Here is a 20,650-nt window from a genome sequence, read left to right as displayed (position 1 = left end):
GGGGGCGCAAGCAGTTGCGTGAGTTGCCGCCAAATAGCTCTGGATGCCAGCTCGTTCCGCGTCTCTTGGTAGACTAGTTGGTGCATTTCTGCTATCATGGACTGCGCATATAAACGCAAACTACACAAAAGTGACAAGAACAGCGCAAGCCCTTTCCATGCAGTGGAGCCGCCGTATCTCGCCGTTCAAGATATGCGTACTCGTAAGTGGCATTTTAATTTCACGTTGTGTAATGCATGACTGTCTTTTTCAAGTGAACAAAGGTCGCTTTGTATTGTGTAAATGGTTTTGCAACGTATGATAAACTCCTTGTTTTTCGGGCTTATTTTTTCTGACAGGAAGAAAAAAAAAGAGGCTTTACATGAGAACGGATCAAGCGTTCGACAGTTGGGACAGGGAAATGTGAGACGTACTTTCATGTATATATTTCGAATATTATTTTTTCGTCTTGTATTCTCGTCAATTTTTCTCTAGGAAACACTGGAACGACAAAATTGAAGCACAGTGTGCGAATGACCTGCTACGCTCGGAACTGTTATCACCATTCGGGAAGAAATCGGGTAAGACGCTCGTCTGGTTATTATTGCGGAAAAGTCATAATTAATTAGAAGTTGCTTTCGTTCCTTCCCACAGATGAAAAAACATAACTGTAAATACCTGTATGATATACGTCTGGTGCATTGCAGGTAAGAATGGATTGTGTGTGGCGCGCTTCACCGCATGTGGACTAGAGTAGATCTAGGAACATCAGACAAGAAGACACGTATGTGAAACCCTGCGGATAGCCCATATGTAAGTTCTTCCTCAATTTTTCTTTTGTTGCCTTTTCGTAGTTTACGTGTAATACTTTGTCACCGCGGTCTCGACGTTATGTATACCTATACATTTGTCTCGTGGCAGTCTGCGTGCTATTTTGTTTGTGCAACTGTGTGTTGTATTCATTTATCGCGCTGCCTGGATGGTTTTTTTTTCACTGATATTCCGACCAAAGTCGGTAAACCTATCCTTCCTGTCCTCATGTTTCCTTGGGCGGCTCTAAAGCGTATCTTAGAGGAATACTTAGCTTCAGATTCCCGCATGGAACAGATGGTGAATAACATGCTGTGTTTTCTTTTTAGAGAAACTATGTATTCATGTTTAATATTTGGTTGATTTTCATTTTGTCATTCATACAATACCGCAGCCATATGCCATTCTGTCATAGAACGTTGTTTCTAGATATATTTGTTTTATGTGGTTAAAACATTTAAAACGAGAGCGTTTCTTATCCTGGCCATTATTTTTTACAGACCACGATAACCACGTATTTGGATGTCTGGTTTAACTCTACGTGCGCTGGTTCGTGCAGGTGAACTTTTTTTCCAGATACGGAGGAACGGACACCGGTCGTGCCGTGAGCACTATTCTGCAGGGCATACTTACAAATGAAGCTGCACTGCAGTTCAGCTGGAAAGGGTCGCAGGGGAGGAAGCACGCCTTCGTGAAGCTCATGGCCATCACGAATATAAGTAAGAAATATGGCATAACAATCAGCTTTCTAGTGCACGTTGCGAACATCGGTACCAACTGCATGCTTAGTTTTTTTTTCTTCATTCAAACAAGCTGCTGCTTATTGCATCTTGCTGCGTCCAGTATTAGCATTTTCTTTAATAAAATAATGCCGTAATAAGTGAGTTCTACTTGCGGCGTCCATATTTTGCCACTGCTTTTGAGGAGTTTGTTTTGCTTCACCATATAATATATGCTGTATATGCTGTTTCTGCTTTAACCCATGTATGCTAACTGTTTTCTGCAAAACATAGACCTATCATCGTTGCCATCATGTCAGCAAGTATATGTATCATGCCATAAGCTTCCCCTCTTGCCTCTCCACATTTACCTATTCACCTCCTTGTGCCGCTTGGCGCGCTCCGGGCTCCGGCGCGTTCTTTGTCTCAGCGTTTCAACTCGGCTGTTTCATACAGTGCTCACGGGAAGCAACAAGACCTATCGTGGTGTAAATAGCCGCGCTACCTATAGACACAGTAGCCACTGTGTATGCGTGTTTTGCTATGGTTCCGTGTTCAGTTCCCGCTATTGCTAACGACATATAAATTACCAACTATCCGGTACTTACACGATTTGTGTCGTCCAGCCACTCTTCCTGACAGCTTCGATACTGATTTGCACGTCACTAATATTGCTTTGTTGTCGTTTCTTTAATGTTTCGTGAATATCTGACTTATGATCTTTTTGATTGTTTCACTTCTTCAAATGGAATGCGACTCACCAACTGAACTATAAAGCGGGGGCAGCTTTCTTATATGTGCCGCTTTTTTGCAGCATTTGTGAGGAGCACGTTCCCTGACGCTTCACTAGCATCAGTGGCTAGAGTCGCAAAACGCTGGTTGGTTGGAGCAGCTGACAGGGATGGAGGCCGGAATGAAAGAAGGCGCCGTGACCCTGCTTCAAGCCCACCAAATATGAACTAGTGTTTGAAACTTGTGAACGTGTCGGTGTACATATCCAATTTAAGACAATTACAAGAAATAAAGACCTGTATCAGAATCTTTTGCCTGGCATTTATGTGGCATGAAAAGTACAAAAAAGCGTTCGCTTTCGTGTGGTACTTCTATGACGGCCACCACACAAGCATGATGCATGATGCACATGCTGTTGTAAATGCATGATGCAAAAGCTACGATTATTCGGGGCGTCAAAAGCAACGTCGGCTTTCAGCACCGGGCCGGTGCAATGCCGACCATTATTGTCGTCAGGGCCATGGCTGGCCCGCGTGTGGCAAGCGCTCGGCTGCGTTGGCCAAATAGAATGGCCCTACGGCTGGCCGACTGACTACGAACCTAAAGCCTTGGTAGGCCCTCGTATGGGACGCCGTCGGCCAAGTCGGCCACAGTGGTCGGGCCTACATCGATTGCCGACGATCGGCCGACGTTAGGCCAATGTCAATCCCCAAAGCTGGGCCGCCCTTGGTTGCCGAGGTCGGGCCAACCGTTTTGCAGTCGGCCGGAGACGTCGGGCCGACTTTTTGCCACGGTCTTTTTGTTGCTTGGGATGAATGCATGGCATTGCTTAGCGTGTTTAGAGCGCGGTGCTATTTGTGTGTCGTTCTTTTCGTGATTTTTTGGTGCTCAGGGAAAAATAAAACAGTGCATTTGCAATGAAGACCGCATTTGCCTTATCATGAATTTACCTGCATGCCAGCGTTTTTGCACTTCTTGCGCTTGTGTATCATCTGTTTTCCCCCGTGAGGATGCGCGCGGAGGTCATGAGTGATCAAGCGTGAGAAAACTAATATAGAGGTAACCTTGCGGAAAATTAATTTAATATGCTTAAGAAATGACTTCACAAGAAGACAAAGCTTTTTGGCTACTTTTGGGCTACCAAAAAGTTTCACTTTTGCCTACATTTGGGCTACTGCGGAGGCCAATTTGGCTACCTGTGGTTGGAGCAATCTGGCAACCCTGATCTGATTTCTTTTTGTACTTTTGAATTGGCGTATGCACTTTATTCTATGGTATGCAGTTACATAGGCTCTATGCATTCTGATTTAGGCGGTTTTGGTTTAATGGTACAAGTAAGTGATTGGAACTGCTTCGTCGTGTGTTTGCGTCGTTTTTTCTTCTAGTGCGCGTAGTCGACATGCGACCTTACGCATCACTCAATACTGAGTCTGAGTCATGCATGCGGGGTCGATGGTACCAGAATCCACTGTTCAAGCGCTACTGGCATCACTATCACAACACACTGAACTGGTTTCAACATCACCAGCAACTTTTGCGTGATGTCGCCGCCCAAAGCGCAGCGTCGAGTGATTGTGAGTCTCAAACTGAACATAGAATCGTCAAGACACCGCTTAACAGCATTGAAGTAACGTCTGGAGCGTTTGCCGCTTTAATTTTGCGAAGAGTGGCGCATTTAAATGGTGCTTTCTTTCCCCCCCCCCCCCATAATTTTCCATGTTAGGTAACACCTATATTGAGAGGAGGCCCCTTCAAACTTGCCAAGAACTGTGCACATGTAAGTGTCATGCAGTTTCACTACTACTGTATGCACTTGGCGACGGGAATTGGCGATGCTGGGAGCTTCGTATTTCTTGTAAATCTAAAAATGTTAAAACACCTCCCGTCACGAGGAGGGTATTACATAAAGGCACGAGCCACATAACACATCTTGGAACGCGACCCACCATAGCATAAATATTCGCGTACGAATAAATTACAAAAGGAAAAGATTGGTTGTGCAGTACAAAAGGTAATCCAAATCAGTGAACACAATGGCACAACAAAATGAAAGCAGGGGCGGGTATTTTGTAAGAGTCCACCTAGTGGACTGTCCATTTCGGCTGCTGCTGATTGGCTAGGGCCGCTCATCTCCTCTCCTACAGCTGCATCCAATCAGCAGCGGCCGAAATGGACAGTCCACCAGGTGGACTCTTACGGAATACCCTCTCAGGCTGAGCACATTACGTGCACACAAAATACTTCAAACTTAATGAGGCAATCTTCGTTCCATCTGCTCAATGGTATGTGCTGTCCCCGCATCTCGATACGGTTTCTTAAAACTGGATCCTTGCTGGTGCCGGAAGGGTGACCTCGCACTCTCACTTGACATGATTTCAGATGTACACATTTGCTATTACAAGACGAGTCGCAAGATACTTGCAAAGGGGCAAAATGCAAGAGCAGCCGTGTACTGTGCACTGGGTGCAGGTCAAAGAGCCCCAGAGAGGTGGTAAAAATTAATCTGTAGTTTCCTGCTACGGCATACCCATTATCATATTGTGGTTCTGACACATAAAACACCAGAATTTAATTTTCAATACTTGAAAACATTTTAACAATAAGGACCAAAATGAAGTAACACTAGATATTATGATGACATACAATGAATATTTTGGGTGGCATGCTTCCCCCTCCCTAGAGTTTGCTTTTTGCTTGCAGTTTAACCTTTTGAATAAATTTTGTGAAAACAAACTAGACAATCTTTGCCAGAGTAGTGGGGGTAGATCGTCGGGCAGTGTTCTCTGCAGTTGGGCTCCATGTTGCATCCTGTGGTCATGAATGCCATTGATTAGGATGAGTCATATCCTTCCCTCACTTGCACTGCGTCTTCCTTTCATCTGCCCTTTTGGCGCCCTGAGGGTCAAAACAATGCCTAACCTCCTTTCCAAGATGGTGTTTCACTGCTTGGGCATCAATGCATCTTTGTAGCGCGCAACACCGGTCCTTCGTGTCACGCCTTGTTTGCCAGTTAAGCAGCTCAGCTTGACATCCTTTGTTTCCGCTACAGCTAGAACTCGCAATGCTGGGACGTTGCAGAAAATTCCAGGTGATAGTGGAAGATTGGTTGACAACACAGAAAAGTGACCAAGCAATGGCTTTTCGCCATGACCTGAGCAGTATGCGGCAGCAGAAGACTAGGCACCTTCGAGAAAATTCTCAAGTCTCAGTACACCTGGGAATCGTTCGTAAGATGACTGGCTTTCCTTTGTTGTGTTTCCCTTCATGCCTATCAAGCTACTTGGGTGTAATGGGCATTTGCAAAATCTTGAATCTTGAATCTTCAAGAAAGGGGACGCCAAAGACTTGAAAAATTATAGACCGATCAGCTTACTGTCCGTTGCCTACAAAGTATTTACTAAGGTAATTGCAAATAGAATCACGAACACCTTAGACTTCTGTCAACCAAAGGACCAGGCAGGATTCCGTAAAGGCTACTCAACAATAGACCATATTCACACTATCAGTCAAGTGATAGAGAAATGCGCAGAATATAACCAACCCTTATATATAGCTTTCATTGATTACGAGAAAGCGTTTGATTCAGTCGAAACCTCAGCAGTCATGGAGGCATTACGGAATCAGGGTGTAGATGAGCCATATGTAAAAATACTGGAAGATATATATAGCGGCTCCACAGCCACCGTAGTCCTCCATAAAGCAAGCAACAAAATCCCAATAAAGAAAGGCGTCAGGCAGGGAGATACGATATCTCCAATGCTATTCACAGCGTGTTTACAGGAGGTATTCAGAGACCTGGATTGGGAAGAATTGGGGATAAAAGTTAATGGAGAATACCCTAGTAACTTGCGATTCGCTGATGATATTGCCTTGCTTAGTAACTCAGGGGACCAATTGCAATGCATGCTCACTGACCTGGAGAGGCAAAGCAGAAGAGTGGGTTTAAAAATTAATCTGCAGAAAACTAAAGTAATGCTTAACAGTCTCGGAAGAGAACAGCAATTTACAATAGGCAGCGAGGCACTGGAAGTCGTAAGGGAATACATCTACTTAGGGCAGGTAGTGACGGCGGATCCAGATCATGAGACGGAAATAATCAGAAGAATAAGAATGGGCTGGGGTGCGTTTGGCAGGCATTCTCAGATCATGAACAGCAGGTTGCCATTATCCCTCAAGAGAAAAGTATATAATAGCTGTGTCTTACCAGTACTCACCTACGGGGCAGAAACCTGGAGGCTTACGAAAAGGGTTCTACTCAAATTGAGGACGACGCAACGAGCTATGGAAAGAAAAATGATAGGTGTAACGTTAAGGGATAAGACAAGAGCAGATTAGGTGAGGGAACAAACGCGAGTTAATGACATCTTAGTTGAAATCAAGAAAAAGAAATGGGCATGGGCAGGACATGTAATGAGGAGGGAAGACACCGATGGTCATTAAGGGTTACGGACTGGATCCCAAGGGAAGGGAAGCGTAGCAGGGGGCGGCAGAAAGTTAGGTGGGCGGATGAGATTAAGAAGTTTGCAGGCACGGCATGGCCACAATTAGTACATGACCGGGGTTGTTGGAGAAGTATGAGAGAGGCCTTTGCCCTGCAGTGGGCGTAACCAGGCTGATGATGATGATGATGATGAATCTTCACTAAAGGGAAAGATTCTCATCCATCCGAGAGCAGCACAAAGTTTAAAGATATTATGCAGATCCCATACGCTGTGGGAATCAGTGTAAGTGAAGCTTTCTGTGCTGTTTGCTTTGATTGAAGATAGTTAACGGTGATGTTGATGGTGAGTGTTTCATTTCTTCAATGTTTAGTGCAAGACGAGAGTGCTGAGTTTATGTTGAATGTTACATTGTGTGCACCACTGCTGTTTGTCTTCATTGTACACGTAACACACAGGAAGAGGTGTTTGCTTGAGCCGTTGTTGTGCACCTTACTCCATAACCTCTGAAATAGTTGAGCGTATTCATTTCCTCACATGGCACATCGCACCATGGCAGAAGCATTAAACTTTAATTGAATTATGGGGCTGTACATGCCAAAACCACAATCAGACTATGAGGCACATCGCAGTGGAAGGCTCCAGATTAATTTTGACACCGTGGTGTTTTTTAAGATGTCCCTAAATCTAAGTGCATGAGAGTTTTTTTTATTTCGCCCCCATTTAAATGCAGCTGTCGCAGTCGGGATCTAATCCACGACTTCGTCCAATGCCATAGCTGCAAAGCTACTGCAGCAGGCACCGAAGTGTTGACGTGCGACCGTTTCGGTAGTATCACTTAGACCCTGCGGTGCGCTTTAATCAATGTGGGTCTGCTTCTGCACACCCAGCTTAAGTTGTCCACTTGACATACTTCAATGGTGTTTATTTTTCAGAAATAGCAGAAATGTACCGTCATGTACGTTGAACTTAAATTTATCCAGTTTCCCTGCAACCACTGTCGTCTCTATAGTAGTCATGAATACATCTTCTCTGGTGAGATGTGTTAATGGCCACGCAATGCAAAAAAAATTATAAATAAACTGCCGGTAGTAGGCGCAAAGGCCCAGAAAACATCGCACCGCCTTTTTATGAGATGGCATTGGGAAATTAGTGATGGCAGCAATTTTATCAGGGACATGTTGGACACCTTGATGACTAACGATGGGATCGATGAATTGAGGTTCTTCAAAACCAAAATGGCGCTTTTCAGGGTTCAAAGTTAGACCAGCTGAGCGTATTGCTTCAAAGACCGTCTTCAGTCTTCGTAAGTGCTCTTCGAACGTGGCGGAAAAAACAATCGCATCGTCATGATATACCAGGCAGGTTTGCCATTTGAGGCCTGAGAGTACCAGGTCCATTAGCCGTTGAAATGTTGCTGGCGCAGAATACAAACCGAAGGGAAGCACCTGAAATACATAAAGTTCGTCGGGCATCACAAATGCAGTCTTTTCACAATCTCTCTCATCAACTTCGTTTCGCCAGTAGCCACTTTTCAAGACCATCGACGAAAAGTAACATGCGTTTCATAGCCTGTCCAGTGAATCATCGATACACGGTAGTGGATAAACATCTTTCTTGGGATCTCGTCGAGTTTTCAATAACTGACGCAGAAGTGCAGCTACCACCCTTCTTTTTTACCAATACGACAGGTGGTGCCGAAGGATGGCCGAATAACCCCATCCTTGAGCATTGTCTTCACTTTTCTTTTTATTGCCTCGTACACTGTGGTGATACACGGTAAAGATTCTATCGAGTGGGTCTTGCGTCAGCTTCGGTGATAATGCGGTGCTTGGTGGGCAACATGTGGCAAACTTTTCATGCAGGTGAGACGCAGCTGTGAAACTGATTGACGAGCTCAAGAAGGCTGTTGTATTTGACGGGCGATAAAGTTTGACTGACATCAACCACAGGTGCAGGCCTAGGCACAGTGGACACCGCATGCTCCACTAAGAGGTGGTCTTGTATTGGGGTGAATTCGTCGAAGTAAGCAACAGTAGTGCCTTTAACAATGTGTCAACATTCCCTGCCAAAATTTGGTAGCAGGAGCTCAGCATGTCTGTCGAGTAATAACATTAATCAGTGGGTTAAGCAGTTGAAGGCTACGCAGTTTGTTGGACAAACCCCGTTCTGGTAGGCCATCGGTAAGTGACAAGTCTGTAGAGGCTATATGGGAGAGCTAATCGAACTGCACTGAGCAGGTATGAAACTTGGAGAGTTTTCCTTTTATTTGGTGAAAATATCACATTTATATCTTGTTTCGTTGATTTCCTGTGACTAATCGAAAGTGCACCATGACTTTACAGACACACTGTGTGCGTGTGTGCGCATACATACACAAACATACAACTGGGACCACTGGTTATGTGCTGGCAGCTGTCCTTGCCGAGTAGACAACTTGGACTGTGTGCCTATTCTTGGCCAGTCCCCCCAAATTAATTTGCTACTATTTTGAGACGAGGAGCATGAAACCTTAAATGACAACTTCGGCACTGGGTATTTGCTGCTGAGTATCATCAGTGAGAAACAAATGAGTTACTTAAACAACTTGTGCAACCACCTTTCGTAATCACTTGCAGTAATATAAGCAGGAGCATTGATAAACTTAGACATAGCATCCCTTCAGACGGACTTCAGAATGTGCATTAGCATAATTTTTTGTCTGTGGACAAACTTTGGTCTGTGATCGAGTTTTTGATGGTTGCGGAGGGTACCGTAGAGCATTAAAGTTACAGACAGAGGAGAAAAAGTTCATTGGTGCAGTCACTATAAATGTTGTCTTTGTATGCCCAGGCATGCTGGTGTGTTGGCCACTACTACATGCCAACATGAAACTCTGGGCCAGTGATTGATAATGTGACACAAACCCCAGCCACTGTGTTTCCTATATTAAATTTAACATGGCCAATTCTGTGTATTTGGCTTTTAAAATCATATTAAGTGTTGTTTATCACTTGGTACTTAGCAAGAAATTTCTTTATGCTGTAAATTTATGGCGCATTCCAATACCTGGGTGTTCTTGGTAATGCAGATACAGCCCTATAATTTGATGCAGGATTATGAATGCCACCCTTACGTACAAGGCATATGCAGGTTAGCTTAAGGTTGGAAGGGAAAATGCAGTATTATGTACATGCAGCAGATAGTACAAGCTATGGTTTGGGAGATAAGACTCTTAACATACTTGGGAGGTACAGCACTTATTTAATCAACACCTGTAACGACACTATTATGGGTCCTGTTTATTACTAATTCTTTAGAAGGGGTGACTAGTGCAAAACTAATTGAGTTAAGCTGTCTTGACCTTTATGACAATGGTACTTGGTCACTCTGACTGGAAAGTGGCAAACTGTTGCCAATATTCATTTATAGCCATAGTTTGGCATACTCGCAAGTCCACTGATTCGTACTCACTCCAGGCTGATTTCAAAGATGGGTGATGTAGCATCGGTGAGTAACGAAGGGAGGTTAGTATGACTGGACATGTGTATGAACGTCAGTGGGTGCTCAGTGTCAGTGGAAGCAAGTATGAACACCAGTGAGTTGTAATGTTCATAGGCAGAAGGGGGGGCTGTCTCATCACCTGTGTCTCAGGGAAAGGCTTCTCAGATGTGATGACCTGTTTGCTCCTTTTTGTAAAGCTGTCTAATACAATGCCCACCTGCTTTGGTCTCACTGATAATGGCAGTATCGCAAATAATAATGTGCATATTGAGCTGAACTTAGTGCAGTCGCACATTTGGTACATCATTCTTCTTGGTGTTTTCAGTGGAGACGGTTTCGCTCATTAATTTGTACACAAAAGTACCACCGGACTTGCTTTTTCAGTGGCGAAAATTTGTTACTGGCATTTTCTTCGGCTGAGATCTGTTTCAGATGCACTGCTCTAGTCAGTGTTAGGTATTCGTAAAGCACTGAAGAAAAGTGCTATATGCTTGCATAAATGCACAGTTAATTCCGCCATTGTGTGCAAGTCATGGCCAGATGTTTGAAGTGCAGTACAATGATTGGGGAAAATTGCAGGAGAAAGAGCAAAGGCTGTTTGGAGACACTTTCATGAGTTGGCTGAATTAATGATGTAGCAAACAGCAGTTGTGGAATGTGGGATGGCTGCCCAAGTAGTATGCAGACTGCCACTTGCCTTCCCAACTGCGCACAACTGTTGTGCTCTTATACTTTGTTGTTTTTAGTGCAGGCTTCGCAAACAGGGCAGGATGATCACTTTGAGACTCCTGAGGATGGTGACTTTGAGATGCCAGTGACTGAAGAGCTGATTGCTTTCTTTGAGCACAGTGCACGGCATCGTAAAAGTCTTGGTGAGTACCCCACATTGTTGTAACCTTAAAGCAAGGTTCGTTGGCATTTCATGGATCGTTGCATACAATCTAGCACTTTTTTTTTCTCTTGCCCACTGCTGATCCATTATCTTTCCAATTCTGCATTATTGCATTTGCATTATTGCAATTGCATTATTGCAATTCAAAGATTTGTATATACTAAAATCTGTACCCACTCCTGCTATATGACCCATAATCATATCACCTGTTGATTTGTTCTTTTCTAGTGTCATTTCTTTTGTATGTACTAATACCTGTACCCATTCCTGCTATGTCTCGAAATAGAGACAGCAATATTTGTAAATAGAAAAAAATAAATAAGCATGAGGTAGAGATTCCCCTTGTTTTTGCAGTTAAAGAATGATTACAATTCAACTTATACAAAATGACTAATTAGAAAATTCTTTAGTGCAGTTGTTAATTAGTAGCAGTGGGTAAATACTCAGTTTCTAATAAAATTGAATACATGCTAACTATTCCTATTCAAAGCTGCTTCAGCTCAAAGCTGATTCCTTAGATTAGTCTAAAGTTTTTTACAAGGTTCCACACAGCAAACTGCTACACATTATTTAAGTGGCACCTTTTCTTGAAAGTGAGCAACATACTGGAATGGGTGTGACATGAGCTCTGGGCTTCAACTCGTCGGTTCCTCTCATTTGAGGAGGTGCCTATCGCTTTCCAGGGTGCATTTATGGTAACCCTTCAAGGTCTAACAAATCTGCCAGACGACAAAGGAATGGTTACAGCACAGGGCGAAACACTTTTCTAGAAAATTATGAAGTGTGTGCATAGCATAGGTCTGGTATCTCTGGGCTGTTAAACTTCATTGCTGACGTTGCCTAAGGCAAAACAAATGTTTGGAAAACTGCAGGAGAGAGCAAGTGATTTATTATGGCAAATAATTTATGCCGAATCCCACAAGGTGCAGGAAAGATTATGAAATTATTCATGATTATGATTATGAATTGAAACCAAAGCTTTTTATCTCAAGCCAAAAATAAACGTGTGAACTTAGAGGCTGACTTTTCAATAGGCTTTTCAAGAACGGACCTTGTTCGGTCTGCAAAAATGTTAGGTGTGTTATTTGATAGCGATGTGTCATGGACTGATCACATAGATTTCCTTGCAAGAAAACAGCTGAAATTACTCACGCTGCACTCTCTGTTAGACTTCAGGCTGTCATGAGCCTATTGTAAAGGTGAGAAACAAAACCAGTCATACATTATGTCCTTAACACAGCTTGTTAGAAACCGAACAGAATACAGCACACGATCACGCGAACAATGGCATGTGCCACATCCTCGAACCAACTATGCTTTTCATATCATTACTTACCACGCCTGTTAAATCTTTCAGGGTCAATGACATAAATATACGGCGTCGCGAACAAGTCCAAAATGGTCGACATTGTATATTTACGGCGCCGTCTGTACGTTTAAGAAGCGCGCCAATTTCCTAACTTATTCTTTTCTGTCATGTGCTGCCACTATGTGGGAATATGGCGAATTTTTTTCACGCGCCTCCCTCTCTTGGTTTTCGTTACATGGTTTGTTTTAGAGCTAGTTTGCTCCCGCGCGTCTATATACTACTGCGCGCGGGTGGGCGGCGGTTTGGGTTTTGTTTCGCGGGTGGTTTTGGCTTCTTGCGCTTGCAAAACTGATGGCTATCTCATTACTAATTGATCAAAGGGTGACAGCTTGTTTCTCGCTCATTTAGTGCTCACAGGGGTGCGCATAGGAAGTATGCCGCCGTGCATGCGTTCCCGTTGCTTTTTTTTTATTTTTTGAGACTCGTGAAAACTTCTTGCCTCTGGTTGGCGATAAGATGAAGATTAGCGGAAGTTTGTCACACGTCTTACTTTTTTGACGGGCACACAACCACACAGTTTTCTTTAGTGCGCGCACCTACGCAGTTCAATTACGCTATAGACGTAAATATTAGTGTAAGAGAAGGAAGATTTGACACTTGCGAAATATTCTCATGTGCGCATTTTCAAAGCCTTGACCTATGTGTATAACAATGCATCAAATCTTTAATTCTTATAAGTTTATTTCCTTTCTTATTGTTGTTATTCATGAATGAAGAGTACATATATACTAACGCAAAATATTTTTTTCTCACTTTACGGTCACCCTAAAGCACGGAGTAAGACATATAGGAGGTGAAACTCCCGTCAGCGCGAGCGAGCGCGGGCGACCAGATAAAGTCACAATTGTTGCATGCGCCGACGCTACCGTATACAGTGGCGGCACCATGCGGCACGTCGTAGAAGCCGCAGCGGGAAAAAAAAAAAAAGCAGCGCCCGGCAGGCGGCTCGGCGGCTCCGGCCACTCCGTGGTAGAAGTCAGGCGCGCGCGGCCGAACGGGAGCAACACGCTCAACCGGTTGCCCTGGCAACCGAAACGGCGGTAATTTCTTCCCATGCCGCCAGGTGCCGCCAGCATGAAAACATATCCGCGGGCTTGTGACCTTTACTGGTCGCCGCAAACAGCGGAGTTTCCACTCCTAAATATTTCTTGCTCCGTGCCCTAAAAAAATTGCGGTACATATTTTTTTTTTTTTTCGAAACAAGTCCGTAAGAAGAATTGGAATCTGCAGTAAAAAAATCGACCCTGGGTGGTCACATATAGAGGGGAAAAAAAAAGACCCTCAGAGGGTTAAACACACTCATGCGCAATAACATCAATGTCACTTCTTGCTCTGTTTCGCATTTGTACGAGTTTTTCAGCAAAATTTGATCGTGACCAAATTTGCTGTTTCATGCTGCTTTCTGAAATTGTAAAATTTTGCAATTTGCTGCTTTTTTTCTCATGTGTAAACTGCAGATTGCTTGATCTCTTGCCGTGTTGGCTTATATTGAAACTTTCTTTTTTTGCCAGCACAAGTTGGCACGTGGAACTGGCTCTGCAATGGTGGTGCCATTCAAGACTTTGCTATGTTTCATACAGGTGTTCGCAGGAAGCGATTCTCGACAACTTTGTCTCAACATCGAGCTTGATGGCGACTGCGCAGATTCGTCACCAGGACCATTCCGGCATAACAAATTAGATGATCTAGCTAGAAGCAGAAAATGTCAGGCCGCCAAATTCGGAAGGTGCAATTTCCTGGACAACGAACCTTGGGCGACCTACATACATCACCTCGAGCTACAACAGTAGTAGAACATCAGTCGCTCACTGAGGCATGGAACCAGCTCTGTGATGGCGGTGCCATTCACGACTTTGCTATGTTTCATACAGGTGTTCGCAGGAAGCGATTCTTGACAACTTTGTCACAACATCGAGCTTGATGGCGACTGCGCAGATTCATCACCGGGACCGTTCCGGCATAGCAAATTAAATGATCAAGCTAGAAGCAGAAAATGTCAGGCCACCAAATTCGGAAGGTGCAATTTCCTGGACAACGAACCTTGGGCGGCCTACATACATCACCTCGAGCTACAACAGTCGTGGAACATCAGTCGCTCACTGAGGCATAGAACCGGCTCTGCGATGGCGGTGCTATTCACTACTTTGCTATGTTTCATACAGGTGTTCGCAGGAAGCGATTCTTGACAGCTTTGTCACAACATCGAGCTTGATGGCGACTGCGCAGATTCATCACCGGGACCGTTCCGGCATAACAAATTATATGATCAAGCTAGAAGCAGAAAATGCCAGGCCGCCAAATTTGGAAGGTCTAGTTTCCTGGACAATAAACCTTAGGCGACCTGCATACATCACCTCAAGCTACAAAAGTGCTGGAACATCAGTCACTCACTGGGGCGTGGAACCGGCTCTGCGATGGCGGTGCAATTCACAACTTTGCTGTGTTTCATGCAGGTTAGTCTTTGCAAACCCTATAGCTTTTATGGCATTGTTGCATTGCCGGTTCCATCCCCATTGCTTTTCGCATCTGTACCTTCTCACATAGATAATAGAACACGCGTTTATCATAGGCGTTGTCACTTTGTGCTTTTTCGTCGTTTTGCTTTCTATCTTTTGCTATTGCTTGTGTGCAATAATGTTGTGCTGAATCCCGGCCCTGATACTGCCCTCCTAAAGGAACCTTTAAGTGGCCAAAAAGAAATCAAAGAAAAGTTGTCATCCATAGAAAACTTCCAGGCTGAACAGCAGGTTGCTCTGACTGACTTAAGAAGCCACTTGGGTGAGCTTGAAGCAAAGATAAATAAAATTGATGAGCTCCAGTCGGCAGTTTCAAACAGCCGGATAATAGCGGAGCAGAATCGGGCCGGAATTGACACTCTGGTGCCTAAAGTTGATGACATTGAAAACAAGAGCAGACATAATAATCTGGTCTTCTATGGCATTAACGATAATGATGAACATGAGAGGGCAGTCAAATCTGAAAGCACAGTGTCAGAACTGTGGCGGTCTCATTTAGAAATAGAGCAAGTTAGCATTGAAAGGGCGCACCGACTAAGCAGGTTTAGTTCACAGAAAAAACGGCCACTAATAGCTAAATTTGCCAGTTATAAAAATAAGCAAAGTATTCTAGTTATGGCAAAGAAGTTTAAGGGTACATGTATTAGCGTCTAGGAAGATTTCCAGAGACTGTGCAAAAGAAAAGAAAGATGTTATGGGATTACACCAAAATGCACTGTAAAGAGGGTGATAAAGCAAGCCTTTGTTATGAATCTTTGTTTCTCAACAACATGAAGTACACTTATGATGAGGCACTTCATTCAGTAATACAATCAGGGTGACAGTGAAGCAACGGTACCAAGCTCAAAGTATTGCTTGTCAATTGCAGAAGCATTACCAATAAGGTTGATTTCGCTAACCTTCATATGACTAATCCCACTGTCATTCTTGGAACCGAGTCGTGGCTGAACAGTGAAATTAGTGAGAATGAAATATTTCCCGTAAATTATGCGGCTTATCAGAGAGACAGAGATCGACACGGGGGTGGTGTGTTTATATTAGTTAAATAGAAGGTTAATTCTAATAAATTAGAAATGGAGCCACGAACAGCTGAATCTATCTGGGTGAAGTTGCGTTTGCAAAATGGAAAGACTGTGACAGTCTACTCCTTGTATAAGCCACTGGGGAGCCAGATTACTGTAATCAGTGATTTGAAAGAGGAACATGGAGACAGTAAATAATGAACATATTGATACATGCACCTTCCCAGCTTAGTGGCTGTGGCATTGCACTGCAAAGCTCGAGGTCACAGCTACGATTCTGGCCACGACAACTGCATTTGGATGGGGGTGGAAATGCAAGGAACACTCGGGCTTTGATTAGATTTGGGTGCACGTTGAAGCACCCCAGGTTATCAAAGTTATTCCACGAGTCCTCCACTACACTGTGCCTCATAATCATATCGTTGTGGGGCACGTAAAATCCCAAAATTTAATTTAAATAATTACTTTTAAGCACGCAAAGGCTGTGGGGGGACTTAGGGATTTAATTTTGCAGGCACGTGATTTCCTTGTCTAGTAATTATATAGATACAGTGCTGACGCATGAAGGGCCGCACATAACAATGATAAAGGCATTGACGATCTCACATGTGCACTGATCTGCATGCCTCTTGATGATGCTGACATCCTTTACTTTCGGGCTGTACCCACATGACCAGCAATGAAAAGCCAGGTTACCACCATTTATCTGTGTTATGTTGTTAGCGTGCTCCCAGGGACAATCAGTGAGGCGATCATTGTCTGATCCGTGTAGAATCAGCTGCAGTTCAAAGGGAGGTCATAGACGACCTTCGTGATGCAGCTAGTGAAGGGCAAGATTCTGCATATCTGCAAGATTATCCCTTCCTTTCCAAATGTACTCAAAATCCCCCAGTCATTCATGTAATCATATTGTGATGTGTCTGTGTGTTGCATTGACTGCTTTTTTTTCTGCGTGCCATATTTTTCCCTCCCTGCGCAATAAACAACATTAGTTGGAAGTTCTGTGCCTGTGTTCCCTTAATTTTATAGTTCCATTTTCACACTGTTTGTCGTTGTACCAACATAAAACCCACAAGCAACCATTTTTAGGTAGTATATTACCCAACTAATGTGTTGCCACACAAAGAAGCAGAGGGGAAGCATCATGTTCCTCATTATTCAGTATTTGTATTGCCTTATGTTGAACATGTGACATGAAACTTCTGGTGCACAACAGCAAGTACCTTGTTTATTGCGAGATTGTCAGTTATCTACAGAAGTGAAGACGAGCATGCATGTCATCAGAATGTGTCATCTGCAGCGCTGGATAGAATTTGTATTTATTCAAGCAAAAATTTGTGCAACAATGCACAGGTCCTTTCATTTTGTTTTATCAGTCTCAAATGCTCATTCCTCTCTGATTTGCTTAATCAAGGTGGCCTTTGTTTTGTACTGTTATGTGTGGAGAGACACAAAGGAACTAATTACTATGTATTTACAAGAGCAGCGCAGCCAGAGACCAAGATGGAAACCGGCTCATGCCAAGCCCAGATTCCCATCTTTGTCTTTTTTTGCACTGTGTCTTAAGCATCTGTTGTATCGCAACAGCACGAACCTGTAATTATATGAGACTCGTCTGTTGGTGTGCTGCCAAGCTCAAAACTTGTAGGTACCATGGCCAATAGCAGACAGGACAGGAATCCCTGTGCAGCATGGGTACATTGTGTAAATTACTTCCACCAGTACAGACAAACTTTAATCTAACGAACATGGATATAAAATATTATTGGATTTAATGAAGTAAATATGAAATTGTGCAGCAAAAAGAACATAAAAAATTCTGGACATCGAAAACGCTAAAGCCAACATGGCATCAGTCCGCATGCTTCGCATGTGCGTCCACAGATGTGTGCCTGTGTGGAAGTGCAGTTGGCAGTTCCTTTCTTCAAGGCCTTCAACCTGGCACAAGTTGGATATTCAACCAACTTAAGTTTTCAAAGTGAATGATATCAGAAAATATGCAAACAATGGCGTATCCATATGAGCTTGAGGCTTTATACCTTCGGGTTATAATTTCAACATATCAGAAAACAATGTTATCTTTCTCGGGCACTCGAACAACTGAACATCTAGGAGGCTGACTATTAATGTGCGGGCCGAAAGAAAAGCCTGGACCCGAGTAGGATAATCTAAAATATATATATCAACTTAAAAAAGAGCAGCTGCTCTGAGGAGACACGGCCATGTGGCAGATCGTCTCCTGATGCATCACTGTGAGCCGGCCTAGTTGGTATTGATTAATTGTGAAACTTTGCACTCAACAAACAGGGACAAAGAAAGATACCCAAGGACAAGTGCTTGTCCTTGTGTATCTTCCTTTGTCCCCGTTTGTTTAATGCAAAGTTTCACGATGTCTCCTGATGCCGAAAATACTCTGTATGCTCATCCACATCTGTCATGTCCGTGATGATGTGCTTTTCGAACCTTGCCGACTAAAGCGTCACATGTAAATCCACACGTGGATATGGGATGTGTGGATATAGGACACGTGGATCGTTTTGGGACATCCATGGAACTCTTTGTGTCGGCTGGGTTATTGTGAACCCAGCCAATACAAAAGACAAGGTGTTTCACAGGATAGTTATTTGTCGCGTGTTTGCTTAGTAAAAGACTATGCTGCGCATCTTTCGTTATGAAATAAATAAATAGCATCACCCTGCACTCTAAATGCCGAAGTCATCGCCTTTCCTTGAGATTTATGTGCACTATTTTGTAAGATTGTGTGGTGCAACATCCTTACGCTGTTGAGATGCGCCTATTGAGTTCCCGCTGGTTTGTTGAGAGGCAGAAGGCATTGAGCAGAACGACTGAGTTGACTATGGTGTATGCATATGGTGTACGCAATGGGCCAACACGGCCTAAAACATGGCCGGGGTCTCTGGCTCGCCAGTCCGTCGCTGGGCCATTGGGCACAAGATGGGATAAATTTTTTCACACGAAAAAGGAGTCGCTGTGAACCCTGCATGCTCGCTTAATCACCTGCACATGTTTCCAGGGGCAAGGACATCATTGTTTCCCAGAAGATGCCCCCAAACTCAACAAATCGCCATCGGAAGGGCAGCTTGGTAGCCTTCACATGTTTGCTTGCAAGGCGAAAGGTTTCTTCATTCCCTGAAACTGCCCTGAAACACGACCAGTCATCCTTGAGGTGGCCCCGTTGGTTGTTGGACACAATGCCGGTTAATTACCTGATGCCTTCATTCACTACAGCCTTAGTGCCTGTCTGCTGCTTGCTTACGCGGCGAGCCGTATGGTGGTTCGGTGTGTTACCTGACTGACATAACAGAGGCTCAACCGCTTGACACACTTGAATTCCTTCACTCAACCTCAGCGTGTGTTTGCTGCACCTACTATGTGCACATATTCTGAAATCCCTCCACAGACTCAACCAAAGCGAGCCAACTAAATCTACTGCTTGCCTATCATGTGAGGGCCTATTTCCCATCATCCCACTCCTCAAAATTTTTTATAACTAGGCTTCAAGATTGTCATGTGACGCTCCCTCTTAGTTTTTTCCTTCCTCCATTCATGAAACACTGCCATAGCAAACATGACGACCACAAACGAGGTTGCCGTCATGTTGACTTGCAGGAAACCTCAGATTTGGTTGCCAACTCCCCACGAAGCGGCGCTCGGTTTCAGTGCGGCCGGTGGAGCATCTGGGGACATATTCTGCAACGATCACTGCGGCAATACTATTGCCTTCACGTGACCTAGTGCTCAACCAGCCAATCAGCTCATCCAATTTTGCTCAATCTAAGCAGCTGTCAATATGTTTGCACTCATAGACATTGTTGAGCGTGAGATCAGAAGTTAGACTGACGGCCGCAGTAGCGGAGAACCTATTCGCGTGCGGTTCCCTCCTTGTCCGAGAAGTCTGTTGGTGGCATGTGCGTCTTGGTCAGCGGCTTGGTTTGGTTTTCAGTCAGCAAGCCAACTTGCTGATCCCGCGCGAACACAGATTACATAGTTGCGTCTTCGCAGCGGTGCAGGGTGTATGTATGTAATTAATTGTTTGCCTTGTCAGCATGGCAAGACAAGTTGTCAAAATCTGTAGGAGACCCTTTGCTGGCCCATCTGAGGCACCCTGCTTGCATTTCTTTTGCATAGACTTGATCGCTATGTTTTTTCCCCCACTAATATATGCATGTATGTTTATAACGAATATCGGATACAACGAAGGTATTTTCGTGTCCGACGCAACATTGTTATAATGAAGTTTGCCTCTAGAACACTGTCTTGTCGGCTTACATGCAGGTGACTCTGGGGTCGAGCAGAAGTGTCAGTGGCGGCAAACGACAGCTTCAGCCTCCTGCCGGCACCACGTGCAGCTGTATGGGCCGGCTGCCGCAGCCGCAGTGCGAGGCATGGAGACTGCCATGCAGCTCTCCTTCGAACACTTCACCGACAGCCAGCAGCCCAAACCATGGCCGAACATCCCGCTCAAGCTCTGACCTTGCCATTAAATGACAGTCATGCAGGAAATGACACGGATATGTATTGTGTGTTCATGTCCGCCAGTGAAGAATGGCCATCACACAAAATTTGCATCCGAGTTTGCTTTTCTGTATAGAACGCGAATGAAGAAGCCATCATTGAAGGCTGGATGAACATCACAGCATGTGCTCACCTTTACAGAATCTTGTTGCT

The 20,650-nt window shown here is 44.2% G+C and overlaps 1 protein-coding gene and 1 long non-coding RNA gene across 5 annotated transcripts; both read left to right on the top strand.

The window, feature by feature from the left end:
- The first annotated feature begins 475 nt into the window (after window positions 1-475).
- Window positions 476-2,890, top strand: LOC142578606 (uncharacterized). 2 transcript variants are annotated; one of them, XR_012827273.1, is made up of 4 exons: window positions 476-560; window positions 687-792; window positions 1,349-1,508; window positions 2,323-2,890. It is a non-coding gene; the product is annotated as an uncharacterized LOC142578606 (long non-coding RNA). The 2 variants fall into 2 exon arrangements; XR_012827272.1 differs by having other exon boundaries at window positions 501-560; window positions 634-792.
- A 579-nt stretch (window positions 2,891-3,469) lies between these two features.
- LOC142578605 (gem-associated protein 8-like) lies at window positions 3,470-20,496 on the top strand. Of its 3 annotated transcripts, none has more exons than XM_075688007.1 (4): window positions 3,470-3,814; window positions 3,964-4,017; window positions 10,909-11,034; window positions 20,258-20,496. In XM_075688007.1, exons 1-4 carry the CDS (start codon window positions 3,640-3,642, stop codon window positions 20,452-20,454), a joined length of 552 nt encoding a protein of 183 aa, XP_075544122.1. In that variant the 5' UTR covers window positions 3,470-3,639; the 3' UTR covers window positions 20,455-20,496. The 3 variants fall into 3 exon arrangements, with proteins under 3 accessions (XP_075544122.1, XP_075544123.1, XP_075544124.1); XM_075688009.1 differs by having other exon boundaries at window positions 3,634-3,814; window positions 10,914-11,034; XM_075688008.1 differs by lacking the exon at window positions 3,964-4,017 and having other exon boundaries at window positions 3,471-3,814.
- The last annotated feature ends 154 nt before the right edge of the window (window positions 20,497-20,650 follow it).

The sequence above is a fragment of the Dermacentor variabilis genome, chromosome 4 (genome assembly GCF_050947875.1).
Source record: "Dermacentor variabilis isolate Ectoservices chromosome 4, ASM5094787v1, whole genome shotgun sequence".
Classification (NCBI taxonomy): Eukaryota; Metazoa; Arthropoda; class Arachnida; order Ixodida; family Ixodidae; genus Dermacentor; species Dermacentor variabilis.
Note: the sequence above shows the minus strand (reverse complement) of the source record. Positions and strands in the feature narration are given on the sequence as shown.